This window comes from Peromyscus maniculatus, chromosome 5 (assembly GCF_049852395.1).
Source record: "Peromyscus maniculatus bairdii isolate BWxNUB_F1_BW_parent chromosome 5, HU_Pman_BW_mat_3.1, whole genome shotgun sequence".
In the NCBI taxonomy this organism is placed as follows: Eukaryota; Metazoa; Chordata; class Mammalia; order Rodentia; family Cricetidae; genus Peromyscus; species Peromyscus maniculatus.
The window spans coordinates 55,012,223-55,027,214 of NC_134856.1; the positions used below are offsets into that span (position 1 = coordinate 55,012,223).

Here is a 14,992-nt window from a genome sequence, read left to right on the forward strand (position 1 = left end):
GATTCTGGAGAGGCACAGCAGTTAGAACACTATACAGTTCTTGCACACATTTTTTTAAAACATAAATAAATGTAAATTTTCAATTCACATACAATTTTACACGCTATTTGGCATTAAAATGGGACACTCTGGATCATGCCATAAATAAAACACTTTCAGGCCAGGTGTGTTGATTCACACCTTCAATCCCAGCACTTGGGAGGCAGAGGCAGGTGGATCTCTGTGAGATCAAGGCCAGCCTGATCTACAGAGTAAGTGGAATTCCACTACAGCCTGGGCTATGTAAGAGACTCTGTCTCAAAACAACAAAACATACACACACAAAACAAACAAACAAACAAAACCCCCAAATAAAACCCTGTCAATCCTTGAGAGGAAAGAGATGCAGAGACAAGCCCCCTCCAGGGACATAGAGGACAAGTTTCTCCTACCAAAGGAAAACCACGGGTCGTCCTTTAAACGTGGCTGGGGACAGGAGAGATGACTCAGTGGTTAAGAGCACTGGCTTTTCTTCCAGAGGACCCGGGGTTCAAATTCCCAGCACCCACGTGACGGTTCATACCGTCTGTGACTCCAGTTCCAGGGGTCTGACGCCCTCTTCTGGCCTCCATGTGCACCCAGGCACACACACGGTGCACAGACACACATGCACAGAGCACACAGTATGAAATAATCTTTAAGCTGCTAGTTTAGAGTTTCACAAATAACATTTATTGGCTGCATTCATAACAGACTCGTTTGGACATTCACACCAGCCCCCCTCCAACTAACAGTCGCATGGTGGCTTCTAGTTCAGATTGGATCATGGGTGCAGATCTTGTCGTGTGTGGAAACAGCAAGTGTCACAGATCCTCCTGATCTGAGGGCTTTCCCTTGAGGACCATGATGGTGACTGACATTCTTGCTGAGGATCTTGACAGTAGCTGAAGACTCCACTTCAGTCCCAGAACAAATGGCTAGAAAGCCAAGAGAAAGGCAAGTGCTGGGAACTGTCCCCCGGGCTGAGTGCTCGCTGTCCTGGGCATGGGCTTGCTGAGAGCCTTCACAGAGAGGATGGTGTGGGCGCGCCCTCAGTCACTGGGTTCCCCACTACGCTCAGGAACTGGGGGAGTGGACTGAGTCAGCACAGCATCTCTGACTCCCAGCTGTGGGACCCCAGTGAGACTCTGACCTTCTGCACCCACTCACAGGAAGGGAGAAAACACCTAGCTTTGTAGAGCTGGGAGGAGAAGCTCCAGAGCATCCTTGCTCCTCCGTAGGCTCTGAGCTGGACTCCCTGCCATCAAGTGTCTGCCAGGCCACAGGGGCAGTCAGGTATGTGACGTGAAGGTTCACAGGGCTCCCCACATCCCAGCTGGACAAGGGGGCTGGGCCACCACCACTGCCCCAGAGCCAGGCCCGTGAAGCCAGGGGCACTTCTTGGAAGAGGCTTACAAGTGCTGTCACCATGGTGTCCAAGGGCTTAACGGTCTTTCAGTAAAGGACATAAGGCAAGTCTGGGGCAAGATGCTGGTGGCAGGGACCCTGGATTCCAAAGTGAGTGATGAGTCTAGGCCCACCCCTTCTCACCTCCCCAGCAGCTCACCGAATGGCCATGATGGCCCTCAGGACAGCCTGCAGCAGGGTCAGGAGATTGAAGCTGATGGGCAGGAAGAGGCCCAAGCGGCCAGCATGTGGCTCATCCTCCTGAGGCCTGAGCGCCTGAGGCAGCTCATCCTGATGAAGGGCCTGGAGCTGCCGCCACTTGAGGAGGAGACGCTGGTCCCCACGAACCCGCCAACAGCCATGGCGGCTGCTTGAGTCCAGGGAGCACTCTAGGAGCAAGAGGAGCACTCTTGAGGGCAGAGCATGACACCACCTGGGGGTGTGGGGTTGTGGGGAACTGGCCCCACGCAGACAAGGTGCAGGGTGTGTCAGAATGGTGACTCAGCAGATAGTTTCTGTTTGTTTGTTTGTTTGTTTGTTTGTTTGTTTGTTTGTTTGTTTTAAGACAGGGTTTCTCTGTGTAGCCCTGGCTGTCCTGGAACTCACTCTGTAGACCAGGCTGGCCTCCATCTCCCTCTGCCTATTGATAGAAATATAAGCCCTAATTGTATCAATGCAAAAATACTTTTGGGGGGGGCGGTTTCAAGACAGGGTTTCTCTGTGTAGCTTTGTGCCTTTCCTGGAACTCACTCTGTAGCCCAGGCTGGCCTTGAACTCACAGAGATCCTCCAGCTCTGCCTCCCGAGTGCTGGGATTAAAGGCGTGCACCACCACCACCACCACCACCACCACCACCACCACCACCACCACCACCACCACCACCACCACTCAGCTGCAAAAATACTCTTAATATGCAATATGATAAATACATTTTCTTCTGAAAAAATCCCACCACAGTACAGAGGAGAAAATCAATCGTGGAACCCTCATTTTCGAGAAAAATATAAGATCAAAAATGTGTCTGGTGGGTGTAGTCCAGCATGTGAAAGGCCCTGACTGTGATTCTAGCATGCACACACACACACACACATACACACACACACACACACACACACACACACACACACACACACACGCACTATCTTCAAGTGGAAACCAGTCAGATATGAAACAAAATAATGAAATCACACTGAGCTGGAAGAGGGGACAAAAGTGTGGACAGGCTGTCCTCCTGATCCTTCCTTCCAGGTCTCCTAGCATGAACAGGTAAGAGGCTTGAGGAATGTATTCTGTAAGTCACCTGAACTGAGGGACACAGTGAAGGGCCTGCAGTCCCTACCACAGGGAAGGCTGAGGAGGGACGACAGCTTGAGCCCAGGAGTTCACAACAGCTGGGGCAACACAGGAAGGTCTCACCTTGAAAACAAATAAATCACCTCAACTAGAAAGCGTGACTGGAGGAGCTGGAAAGAGCTCAGAGGCTAGAGCGCTGTCCTCTCTTGCAGAGAGAGGACCAGGGTTCCATCCTCAGCACCCACATGGTGGCCCACAACCATCTGTAACTCCAGTTCTAGGGGATCTGATGCCCTTTTCTGGCCTCCATGGGCACTGCATGCATGAAAACACATACATAAAATAAAAGTAAGTAAGTCCTAAAAAAAAGGAAAACATGAATGGAGTAAAACCTAACACTGGTTTTGAAAATCTATCAGCTAACCCTATAATTTGACAATAAACTCACCTTTCCTAATAATGTAAAGTATTCAAAGTGAAAGCAGTCGACAAAAACAGACCTCAAGGGAGCCGCCACTGGGTCTGGAGACAGTTCCCTGATTCTCTCATGTTCCTGGGAGAAGGTTCCAGTGTGGGCTTCTGACTTTGCCGGAGCCTGCTCTGCTCTTGGGAGCCTCCCTGGGGTAAAAGTCCACTCTTGGGGTTGGGGATTTAGCTCAGTGGTAGAGCGCTTGCCTAGCAAGCACAAGGCCCTGGGTTCGGTCCTTAGCTCCCAGGGAGGGGAGGGAGGTCTACTCTTACTTCCACCCCTGCCCCGCCAGGCACCTACCACTCACCTTTCTGCCCTCCCTCTGAACCCTGCAGGTTCCAACTCTGAACATGTGTGAGGACATCCTTTTGTGTGGCTTCCTAGGACCTGATTTTCCAGGAGCCTTGAGTCCTGGGGACATGGTCACTGTGTCAATGTCACGGTGGCTTAGAGCTCTGTCTCCCAATAGCAAGTGCTGCATTTCGGGTACGGCCCACTGCGTCCATTCTACCGTGACAACAGGCTCAAGTCACCCCAAGATTTTGCTATGACATTTCCCAACCCTGATGAGAGTGCTGAGTACCCTCGGGCTGTCCCCAACAAATGCCATGCTTCAAAACCTGATGTCTTCAAGCCGTGTCTGCAGGGCTGGGAGGATCTGCACTCTGGAGTAACAGTGTTGCTTCTGGGATTGGGAACTGGACATTTTTACACATTTAAGAACAGGCTGGGCTAAAGAGCTAAACAGAGAATTCTCCAAAGAAGAATCTCAAATGGATGAAAGACATTTAAAGAAATGTTCAACATCCTTAGTCATCAGGGAAATGCAAATCAAAATGACTCTGAGATACCACCTTACACCTGTCAGAATGGCTACGATCAAAAACACCAATGACAGTCAATGTTGGAGAGGATGCGGAGCAAAGGGAACACTCCTCCGCTGTTGGTGGGAGTGCAACCTTGTACAACCACTGTGAAAATCAGTATGGTGGTTTCTCAGAAAATTGGGAATCCATCTACCTCAAGACCCAGCCATACATGCTTGGGCATATACCCAAGGAATGCTCAATAATACCACAAAGATACATGCTCAACTACATTCATAGCAGCACTACTAGTAATAGCCAGAACCTGGAAACAACCTAGATGCCCATCAACGGAAGAATGGATTAAGAAAATGTGGTACATATACACAGTGGAGTACTACTCAGCAGAGAAAAACAATGACAGTATGAAATTTGCAGGCAAATGGATGGAACTAGAAAATATCATCCTGAGTGAGGTAACCCAGACTCAGAAGGACAAACATGGTATGGACTCACTCATAAGTGGATTCTAGACATAAAGCAAAGAACAATCAGACTGCAACCCACAGAACCAGGGAGGCTATATAGCAAGGGGGGACCCTAGGATGACTGTGGCTTATAATAAGTTTTGGTTTTACTCAATCACTGGGCGAGCCTCAGTAAAGCATTTCACTATTAGGATAAGAATTTATACTGTATCAAGCTGATAATAGAAAAAAAATATATATATATATATATGACCAGGTGGGTTGGTGGCTATCCATTTCCCAAGCGCTTCTCACCCTTTTCTTCTGAACGCTCCTCTCGCCTGCCTTTTTAGAATGCCATCCCCAACCCAGATCCTGCACAAGGGACTTCCTGTGCAGAGCTGGCATAGTGCACCAAAGAAGCACCAGACCAAAGCCTGGACGTGCCTTCAAAATCAAGTCCAGGACAGAGTTCAAAAAACACAAATAACATGGGGAGGAGACTGTCTCTCCCAGAGAGCTGAGCCATGGGGTTATGTCTGAGGGCTACATCACCAATGTGTGAGTGTGCTGCCAAGTGTGTAGGAACATACACTGAGCACATGAATGTGAGCATACATTATCAATCATGAATACAGGAATGCATGCATGCCAGGTCACATGCATGAGCATATGAACACACTTGTGCAGCACACATCCGCTGTATAAGGCATGCACACGTGTGTGTGTGTGTGTGTGTGTGTGTGTGTGTGTGTGTGTGATACAAGAGCTGTCACATCAGAAATACACACCAGTTCAAAAATGAACATGTGCACACACTACATACCACAAATAACAGAAGTTCATAGCTTAAATAAACGCACTTTAGACACCGTCAGCCCTAGCTTGTCACTGCTAAGACTGGTGGTCTGCCTCCATCATTTGTAAGAAGGGCAGCCGGCGGGCTGTGATGCCTGGCAAGGGTTGGAGATGGCTGTGTCACCTGCGTGGCCTTGCCCCACCCCTTTCCCAGTGCAGAATGAGGTGACACATGGTGTGGAGTTACCTGGAGTGCCTTTAACATTCTCCAACCTCTTCACCACCTAAGAGAAGAGAAAGTGGATCAGTATGTCATCTAGAGACCCGCAGTGTGGAGGGGGCAGGGAGTGATCAGGACTTGAGACCTTTCAGGGCAGGGGTGGTGTGGCTCCCAGTTCAGGACTGAGTTCTCTGTGCTGGGGATAGCTTGCTGCTCGGTGATGGAGAACCCAAAAAGTGGGAAGGCAGAAGAAAAGAAAAAAAGACTTCTAGCTAGTCTCAAATACTGGGGAGACCCTCTAAGCTGCAGGGAGGCTGGATGTGGCCAATCCCGGCATCGTGGCCTAGAACTACAGCTGTGGGGGTGCAGATGTGTCCAGAGGGAGAAAACCCAGGGCCATGGTCCCTCTCAGCCACCTCTGCAGGCCTATAGACAGATACAGAGATGAGGCTGGGCACAGGGCATGGTGCGGAGGAAGAGGGAGGAGGAGACAGCGAAGAGGAATAGATGCAGTGGCCTGGATACCAGATGACCCCTCGCTATGCTCAGAGAATGAGGCTCACACTTCCCAGCAGCCTCCACAAGACACGACCTTCTGCCCTCAGCTGCCCTCGCCATGGCCATCAGGGAGGGGGTGCCCCCTTGGACTCCTCCCCTTCCCACCCCTCACTCAGCCCTGTCTCACAGGCTCCCTTCTTACCTTCTTCTGTGACCTCAGCCCCTGGGGCACCCAATAGGGCATGACAGCCCTCTCCCTGGGCATCGGAAGGCGCCCCCCAAAGCTGTGGCAGGGGCAACGGCACGACCTTATGGCTCTGGGGACATAACACCGCATCATCTTTGAGACCTACCAGGGGACAGTAAGAAAGGTTCAAAAGGGGGCGGGGGGGGGGGCCCCGCCAGGCATGGTGGCACATGCTTTTAATTAGAGCATTCAGAAAGCAGGTGGACCTTTGTGAGTTCGGGGCTAGGCTGGTCCACACAGAGAGACTCTGACTTTAAGAGGGAAGGCTACAGACCAGCTAGTAGAATGCTTGCGTAGCATGCACAGGGACATGGATTCCACCTCCAGCACCACCAGGCACAGAGGCCAGCAAGATGGCTCAGCAGGTAAGGGCACAGAGGCCAGCAAGATGGCTCAGTGGTTAAGGGCACCTGCTGCCTACCCCGTACCTCTGTGTTCCATCCCTGGGACTCACAGTGGAAGGAGAACTGACTACTGTAAATTGTCCTCTGACTATCTCCACATGCCCCTTGGCACATATGCATCACACACACACATACATACACAACACAATCAATCAATCAATCAATCAATCAATGTAAAAAAAAATATTTCCTAATAGGCATGGTATTTGTGGTAGTTTGAATGAGAAGGACCCTGATAGGCTCCTATATTTGAATACTTGGTCTGTACCTGCTGGGACTGTTTGGAAAGAATTAGGAGCTGTGTGGTCCTTTTCTTTCTTTCTTTTTAAATTAATTTATTTATTGGTATTTTATTTTATTTGAGGGGGGGGGGAGTTGAGACAGGGTTTTTACATGTAGCCCTGGCTGGCCTGAAAATCACTATGTAGACTAGGCTGGCCTTGATCTCACATGCCGAAGAACTTCCTTGGCACACTGTCAGTGGTAAACGAACTGTCTAGAAGCCTGTGGCAGGAACAAGGTAACTGCCCTTCTACCTCTTCACCCAAGTCCAGGGAGCTCTTGCTGAGTTCCTTTGGCCCTGGAAGATGAGGTCAGGGGCCGATCCGTGGGTGTCAATGCCACGCACGTCACTCAGTGAATTGCTCTCAGTGGACAAGGTGCCCACGGAAGAGAAGCAGGTACAAGGGAGATGGGAGAACACTCCAGACCCATGTCATATGAATGAATCTCATAAGAACTGTGTAAGCCAAAGAAATGGTTTACCAGGAAAGGACAAATGGCCACAAAGCCTGAAATGAGTTTGATCCCTGGAACCCACGTGGTTAAAGGAGAGACCCAACCCCCAAAGGTAGACTTCTGATCTCCACAAGAGTACCATGGTGCCACATGTATGTACGTACATACGTGTACACACACACACACACACACACACACAATTAAAAAGAAACAAAAGAGGTGGTCAGGAAAGAGAAGAAGAAGGTGGGCAGGGACTGTCACTCGGTGGAGAGGACTTACTTAGCTCATTCAATCCCCAGCTAAAACCAAAACTGTGTCTCAGAAACTTCATTCATACAATACCTATGATTCTGTGTCCTGGCCCTAAGTGATGATCTGCCAAGTCACTTAGTTACCTGCTTTCGTGGTCTCAGGGACAGAGGGACCCAGTAGGGCAGCAGTGCATCAGCCCGGGGCACAGGCAAGTGGCCCCCAAACCTGGCATAGCATTGGCAACATGTGCACTCCTGAAGGACGGTGCAGAGTCCGGGGTACACCTGAGTAAGACACACAGAGGATAGAACCAACCAGTGTGGTGATGTATTGTGTACCCCAATAAAGCTTACCTAGGGATCAGAGGACAGAGCCAGCCTCTGGCTCACCTCTACGAAATCCTCAGCCTCAAGAGAGAGAGTTCCGCCGGGCGTTGGTGGCGCACGCCTTTAATCCCAGCACTCGGGAGGCAGAGGCAGGCGGATCTCTGTGAGTTCGAGGCCAGCCTGGGCTACCAAGTGAGCTCCAGGAAAGGCGCAAAGCTACACAGAGAAACCCTGTCTCGAAAAACCAAAAAAAAAAAAAAAAAAAAAAAGAGAGAGAGTTCCTGTTTCCGCACACCTGATATACCTTTCTGTGTCCTGTCATGTCATTTCCCGGGATTAAAGGCGTGTGCCACCATCACCTGGCTCTGTGTCTCTCCTATACTGGATCAATTTCATGTAGCCCAGTGTGGCCTTGAACTCACAGAGATCCAGACGGATCTCTGCCTCTCAAGTGATAGGATGAAAGGTGTGTGCCACCACTGCCTGACCTCTATGTCTAATTTAGTGGCTGGCTCTGTCCTCTGATGCCCAGGTAAGTTTTATCGAGGTACACAATATATCACCACAAACCAGGTTGCACCTAACTAAGCAAGACACAGAGGACAGAAGTAAGTGTGAAAGGCATTTGTGACAGGAGTGAAGGAAGCACCCAGGGGAAGGCACAGGTACTCAGGTCCACCTGTGGCTCAGGATGAGGCTGGCTACAGGTTTACCAGCTTGAGTCTACAAGCTGAGTTGGGCGGAATCCTGGCCACTCACTGCTTCCTCACGGTGAGCAAGTCAGTCAGGAGGAGGTGACAACTCCCTGTGGCTTTCTGCATGGTACTGGCCACCTGCTGGGGCCACCACCCCCTCCGAAGCTGGTGACCAGGGCAAGTCACTGAAGGGGCTTCTGGTCTCAGGGGGGACTAGAAGGGAGGAAGTGACACTACACAGAAGTATGTGGGCACAGAGATGACCCATACAACCACATGCTTCTAGGCAGGGTCCAGCCTGAGACCCTCATCTCCCCCCACCCTTTCACCCACAGGAGGGATAAGAGGCTGAGGGCATGTCCTTACCGAGTGACCTGTGATGCACACCTCCTTTCCAAAGGTCTGAAATGAACCCTTCCTAGAAAAGAAAAGCACACAGCTCAGAGTGTTCTGGCCTCCATGCAAACTGTAGGCTGGGCACTGGTGACCCTTGGCACTAAGCTCCGTGTGGAGAAGTCTTCCTTCTGAGCCCAGGAGGTGCTTCCGATGACAGAAAGGCAGACTCGCCCACATGATAACCTCCCCACTGGTGTGGGACCCTGTGTTCCCAAGCCAACTTGTTCAGTACACTCCAACCAAAGCCAGGCTTGGTTCTCAGGAGGGTCCTAAAGCTAGAGCCTCCCAGGGCTCCACTGAGGCTTTGTTGGGTATACACTGGCTTCCGGAAATAAGAAGGAGAGCCTGTCAGAACTGCAACAGAAACCCAGTAGACCTGGTGACTTCGCCTCAAGGAAGACAGGGCAAGACACGGGGGCACAGAGAACAGAACAGAGGGGGCAGAGTGCCACAGAGGGGCAGGAGAGGATAGAGGGGACACAGCAGGACAGAATTCTTAGAGTAACAGTTACTCTTCCCTGCCCCCAGCCACACACTGCCAAGATGCTGGCCATGAGAATCTCTGGCGTGTAGACATTGAATGCCAGGCAAAGCCGATTTTCCATGGTGGGTGTCATCTTGCTTCACGTCAGAAAGCACACACACTATCTGAGTGGTTTTGTGTTTCATTATGATCACCACAATCATTACTGGGCCGCTTTGTTGTTGCTATATTTTGCTAGGCTTGCCTCGAACCCACAGCAATCCTCCTGCTTCAGTCTCCCAAGTGCTGGGATCACAGGAGTGTCTGGGTGTGCTTCAGGCCTCTGCACTCAATTTTCCTAGCTGATGACCGAAAACAAGACATGGGGGCTGACCTGCACAGCACCCGGAATACCCACAGCATCCCCGCCTGGAGGTGAGGTCAAACTGGACTCTGAAACTGATCACTACAGAGTCATAACCCTTAAGACTAAATGTGGAACTAGTAGGAGCAGCTGGGCTCCTTTTTTGATGAAGGAGCTACCCTAATAACAAGGAATCCTTACGGTCTGGGTGGTCACCTGGCCTAGGAAGGAAGCCAGCACAAGGGAAAGGCGAGGGCTGGGGAGAAACCATGTAGGGTCACAGTCCTTGCACACCTGGATACAGCCATGCCTGAAGGGCTGCTCCTGACATTTCCGGGATGGAAAGAGTAGGTCGCCCTTCCGTTTCTTTACCACTGCGCTACCGCTGGACCGGGCGGCCCCGGGGCTCCAGGCACTCACAGGTGAGCTCCGAGGTCACCTGTGCAGGCTCTAGGCTGACCTGATCTGTCATGATGCACAGTGCAGGGCATGCGCTACACAGCCGTGTTGGACCAGGGCCAGGCGAGGGCCAGCCTCCTCGCAAGGGCCGGAGGGTCGCGGTGCTTCGCAACAGCTTCCCGCTTGACTAGTTGATTGGTCCTCAAGCAACCAATCAGGAGCTGTCGTATTTGGTCGTGCACTGAGCTGACAGCTGATTGGCTACTTGCAGCAGCGGCTCCTGGGAACCGTGGGACAGAGTGGTTTCTGGACCTTTGGCTCCCACTCCCATTGCTCTCGTTGCCCCAGTTGACGTGGAGCCCAGCCCGAGACCACTCACCATTTCCTGTGGATGGTCCTGTGCGTGCACAAGGCACCCCGGTCCCGGTCCCCTGAAAAGAGACAGGAGGAGGTAGGACAGGACGTGGAGGTTCCCATGGGCTACATTCCCTCTGTGGGTCCCAGATATCACCAGGGGCCCACTTCTACCCAAAGCCATTCGTTATCAAATGGAGTGACATCTTGGTGACCCTGAACTTCACGCACCTGTCATGCGCAAATTGTAACTTTAAAAGAAATGTACCCATCCAGGACTCGGGTCAGACCAAAGATAGCACTTGGAGTCAGTGAGATGGCTCAGCAGGCTAGGGCGCCTGCTGCCAAGCCTGATGGCCCCGAATTCGATCCCGGGACTCACATGGTAGAAGGCGAATACCCCCGCAAGTTGTCCTCTGACCACTATATGTATGTGTGCCACACACATCCCACCCACCTACCCCGAAACAACCCACAGAATGGGAGAAAATCTTATCCAGCAGGGGTTAAAATCCAGAATTGACAAATTCTTGCAGAAGTTAAACACCAAGGAAACGAAGCTGCCAGTCCACAAATGGGCAAAGGGAGCAGACTCCTGCTAGGTGGCTCCTTCCAGCCCCATCCCGCGGCTGCCCTTAGCAGAGGAGGGGAATGTGGACCCCTGCCCCAGCCTCCGTACTACAGTGGCGACCATTCCAGAACACATCCCTACAATCACCCTCTGGCCCCGTGGATCTCGGTCCCTGAGCATTCCTTCACATCTCTTTGCTGAGTCACCTCCCCATGACTGTTTCTGAATCCCTGTCCAAGGGGCTGCCACTAGAGGATCCCAAATTGAGACGGGCTCTTCCCCGCACCCTTCTGACGGGTCACAGCCACCAAGGTGACGCTAGGCCTCCCACTGCTGCAGCTGTCCAGTGGCAGTCCCTAGCAGGCAAACAGCGCAATCAGAGACCTGGGGGGCTGGGGTGGGCACCCCAGCCCCGCTGCATTCAGAGATGTTAGCTGATGCAGCAGCATGCTGGGCCTCTGCTAACAAACAATGGGAAACAACTCAACAAAAAGAGGATCCTGAGGATTGGAGAAGGGAGAAGAAAGGATGGCAGCCACAGCCCTGCTGGGAGGTACAGCGAGCCCACAGCCGAGGTGTCCGAGCCGCAGGAGAGATGTCATCCCAGCTGCTCAGGAGGTTGAGCACAGAAGCCACTTGAGAGCATGAGGATTGTCTAGAATTCCAGGTCTGCAGAGTAACCCTGACTCAGAAGGAAGGAAGGAGGGAGGGAGGGAGGGAGGGAGGGAGGGAGGGAGGGAGGGAGGGAGGAAGGGAGGAAAATGAAAAGGGGAAAGGAAAGGAAAAGGAAACAAAATGCTAGGAACACAATGCCCTGCTGAAGACACTTTCCAGGCCTTTCAGGCTGGACTTTGGAGGGTTCTAGGGCAAGTTCAGCCCAGTGCCTCTGACCAATGTTAGTTTACATTCTTCTTCTTCTTCTTCTTCTTCTTCTTCTTCTTCTTCTTCTTCTTCTTCTTCTTCTTCTTCTTCTTCTCCTCCTCCTCCTCCTCCTCCTCCTCCTCCTCCTCCTCCTCCTCCTCCTCCTCCTCCTCCTCCTCCTCCTCCTCCTCCTCCTCCTTCTCTTCCAATTTAAGGTGAGTTTTGGGTTTTGGTGTTTTTTGTTTGTTTGGTTTGGTTTTTCAAGACAGGGTTTCTCTGTGTAGCCTTGGCTGTCCTAGAACTCACTCTGTAGACCAGGCTGGCCATGAACTCACAGAGATTTACCTGCCTCTGCCTCCTGAGTGCTGGGATTAAAGGTGTGCGCCACCACGGGCCAGCGCAGATGACATTTTTTTGGTCTGGTGCCCTTGCCTTGGGGCTCTTAGCTTCTTGCTCTGACTGTGGGCAGACACTGTCAGCTCTGCTGTCTTGGCCCTTACCTTTCCCTCTCAGGGTCACTGGTGTCATCGCCACCCTTTCCTCCCTGTCTGCAGTGGTGACACGTCCCAGTTCTTTCAGTGGCTGTGCCTGGTCCTCCTTCACTCCATCCTCCCCCAGTATCATGTGGGACACAGTGTCACCGTCATCTTGCTCACTGTCGTCAGAGCAGGAAAGGGGGCCACTCAGGCTCTGATAGCCTGCTGCTTCCCAAATGCCTCTGTTAGCCTGCACCCCATGATCCCAGGGCTCCCTGTGACATATCTGGGAGTAGCAGCCACCTACTTGTCTGTGCACCCTCTGTGTCCCCCACAACCATGGTGCTCTGTGGGAGCTGGCCTTCCAATGGAACTAACTGTGGAATGCTGGGAACAGAAGCTCCACGGTGATGATAGGTAGGACAGGCCGTCTCTCTCAGGCACCCCTTCTTCCCTGTGGACTCCAGAAGGGCAGCGTAGGTCCAGGAACTGCAGAAGTGGACAGAAAAGAGGTCTACTGTGCTAGGCTCAGGGTGCCTAGAGCTCCGTGGTGGCTTTCTGTGTGGTTACCTGCAAAAGGTCCCCCCATCACAGCACTCCAGTGCATGCAGCAGCTGTCCTGACTCCAGTGCATGCAGCAGGCTCCAGGGTTTAGCCACAGACCGGTGGGACCCAGGCACTGAGTGGTTCATCAGTACCCCACTGGTGCACAGGCAAGTGGAGTCAGACCCAGCAGTCAGCTCTTCCCTCAGCTCTGCCCCACATCCAACCCTCCCTAGCTCCTCAGCCATACCTTGACACTCAGGAACCCATACCTCCAGGCCTCCCAGCAGCTGACTCAGTGCCCTGCCTACCTGTAGGCCATTCTCAGGAAGGCCGCCAGGGTATATTCTCATCCTGTTCAGGGCCTTCTGTGGGATTTTGAGAATCCCACAGTCCTTATGGTCTCCAGAGCTGTAGTTAACGTGGGCACATACACATGCATCCTCGTCCAAACAGCCACACTGACAGACTCCATCCACTCAGTGGCTCAGCTTCCTTCCCTGACATGACTGATGTTCCTTGCTGCTCCACAGTGCTATGTGGTCCCTTTATTAAACCACCTCCTCCCTCAGCCCAAATTGCTCTGCCTGTCACCAGCTGTTTGAAGGCTTCACTTCTGAGGGTCCACATAAGAGACCTCACTAAGAGCTGACTGCGCAAGGCAGAGTGTGAGTTTCAGATGATGGAGATGGAGGTGATAACAGCTAAGGTTTGTAGGTGCTGGGCACTTTCCACATTCCTTTCCCACAGTGTCTCTTGGGGTGACACCGAGGGACAGAGAATTGCAGTCAAGAAAGTGAGTTCTCAACACCCAGGCTGGGCTTCCTTGGACCCATAAGAAGCAAAGAGTTGCCAGGTGGTGGTGGCACACGCCTTTAATCCCAGTACTTGGGAGGCAGAGGCAGGCAGATCTCTGTGAGTTCAAGGCCAGCCAGGTTTACAGAGCTAGTTCCAGGACAGACTCCAAAAGCTACACAGAGAAACCCTGTCTTGAAAAACCAGGAGGAGGAGGAGGAGGAGGAGGAGGAGGAGGCAGAGGAGAAGCAGCAGCAGCAAAGAGTTTGTCATCAGGCTGCCAGGTGTGCATTCTCTGCAGGATGGCAGGTCCATGGTCACCCACTGGCCCATATGGTTTTGTCCCCAGACTCCAGCCCCCGGGGTTCCCTACCCAGCTGGCTCCTTCTGCCTGCTTCCTCCCTCCCACCCTTCTCCCCTGGTGTTTTCTGCAGGGACAGTGCAGAGGCCTTGAACAGACATCTAATGTGCATGGCCATCATTCAGGTTTGCATACCTTGGCCATTAATGAGCACCGCTGCAGCCTGTCATGATGACTGGGGTGGAAATGCCCAGGGACAATGAGGGGCTGCAAGTGCCAGGAGCCATCCCCAGCAGTAGACAGGTCCCAGCAGAGTATGTAAAGAGTTGGTGAGGAAAGTAGATGAGCCAGGCCATAGTGGTCGGGAGAATCTTGCAGCCTGACTGACTAGCAGCCAGAATGCTTCTTTATTTATACAGAATTTAGTAAGCAGGGATACATTCATGATGTTCCAAAACATAGATCATATCATTTTTGTTTTTGGACATGTGCTTCACTTCCTTTTGCTCATCTTTTAGTCATCATTAATAAACTATGACAAAACAGAGTTATCATTTCCAATCATTTCCCCCAAGTTTTGACATCATTAATAAACAGAGTTAACGTTCTTTTTTTTTATTTTTTTTTTATTTTTTTTTTCCAGAGCTGAGGACTGAACCCAGGGCCTTGCACTTGCTAGGCAAGTGCTCTACCACTGAGCTAAATCCCCAACCCCTAACATTCTTATTCATTAACCCAAAATCCAATTTTTAAGAATCTAGAGGCATATGACAGCCTCTTCGCAGGCTGGTAGCTCTGGTTGCTTCAAGGACACTAGACCAAAACAAAATC

The 14,992-nt window shown here is 51.7% G+C and overlaps 1 protein-coding gene across 3 annotated transcripts; it reads right to left on the reverse strand.

Moving 5' to 3' along the window:
• Nucleotides 1-688: 688 nt before the first annotated feature.
• On the reverse strand, nucleotides 689-12,900 carry C5H16orf95 (chromosome 5 C16orf95 homolog). 3 transcript variants are annotated; one of them, XM_076572221.1, is made up of 9 exons: nucleotides 12,830-12,884; nucleotides 12,547-12,701; nucleotides 10,640-10,691; nucleotides 9,005-9,056; nucleotides 7,761-7,901; nucleotides 6,179-6,325; nucleotides 5,506-5,542; nucleotides 1,586-1,814; nucleotides 689-956 (listed from the first exon to the last, which is right to left on the reverse strand). In XM_076572221.1, the coding sequence occupies exons 2-9, from the start codon at nucleotides 12,668-12,670 to the stop codon at nucleotides 938-940; spliced, it is 801 nt and encodes a 266-aa protein (XP_076428336.1). In that variant the 5' UTR covers nucleotides 12,671-12,701; nucleotides 12,830-12,884; the 3' UTR covers nucleotides 689-937. The 3 variants fall into 3 exon arrangements, with proteins under 3 accessions (XP_076428336.1, XP_042133722.1, XP_015863904.1); XM_042277788.2 differs by lacking the exon at nucleotides 12,547-12,701 and having other exon boundaries at nucleotides 12,830-12,900; XM_016008418.3 differs by lacking the exons at nucleotides 10,640-10,691; nucleotides 12,547-12,701; nucleotides 12,830-12,884 and adding an exon at nucleotides 10,156-10,435.
• Nucleotides 12,901-14,992: the final 2,092 nt, after the last annotated feature.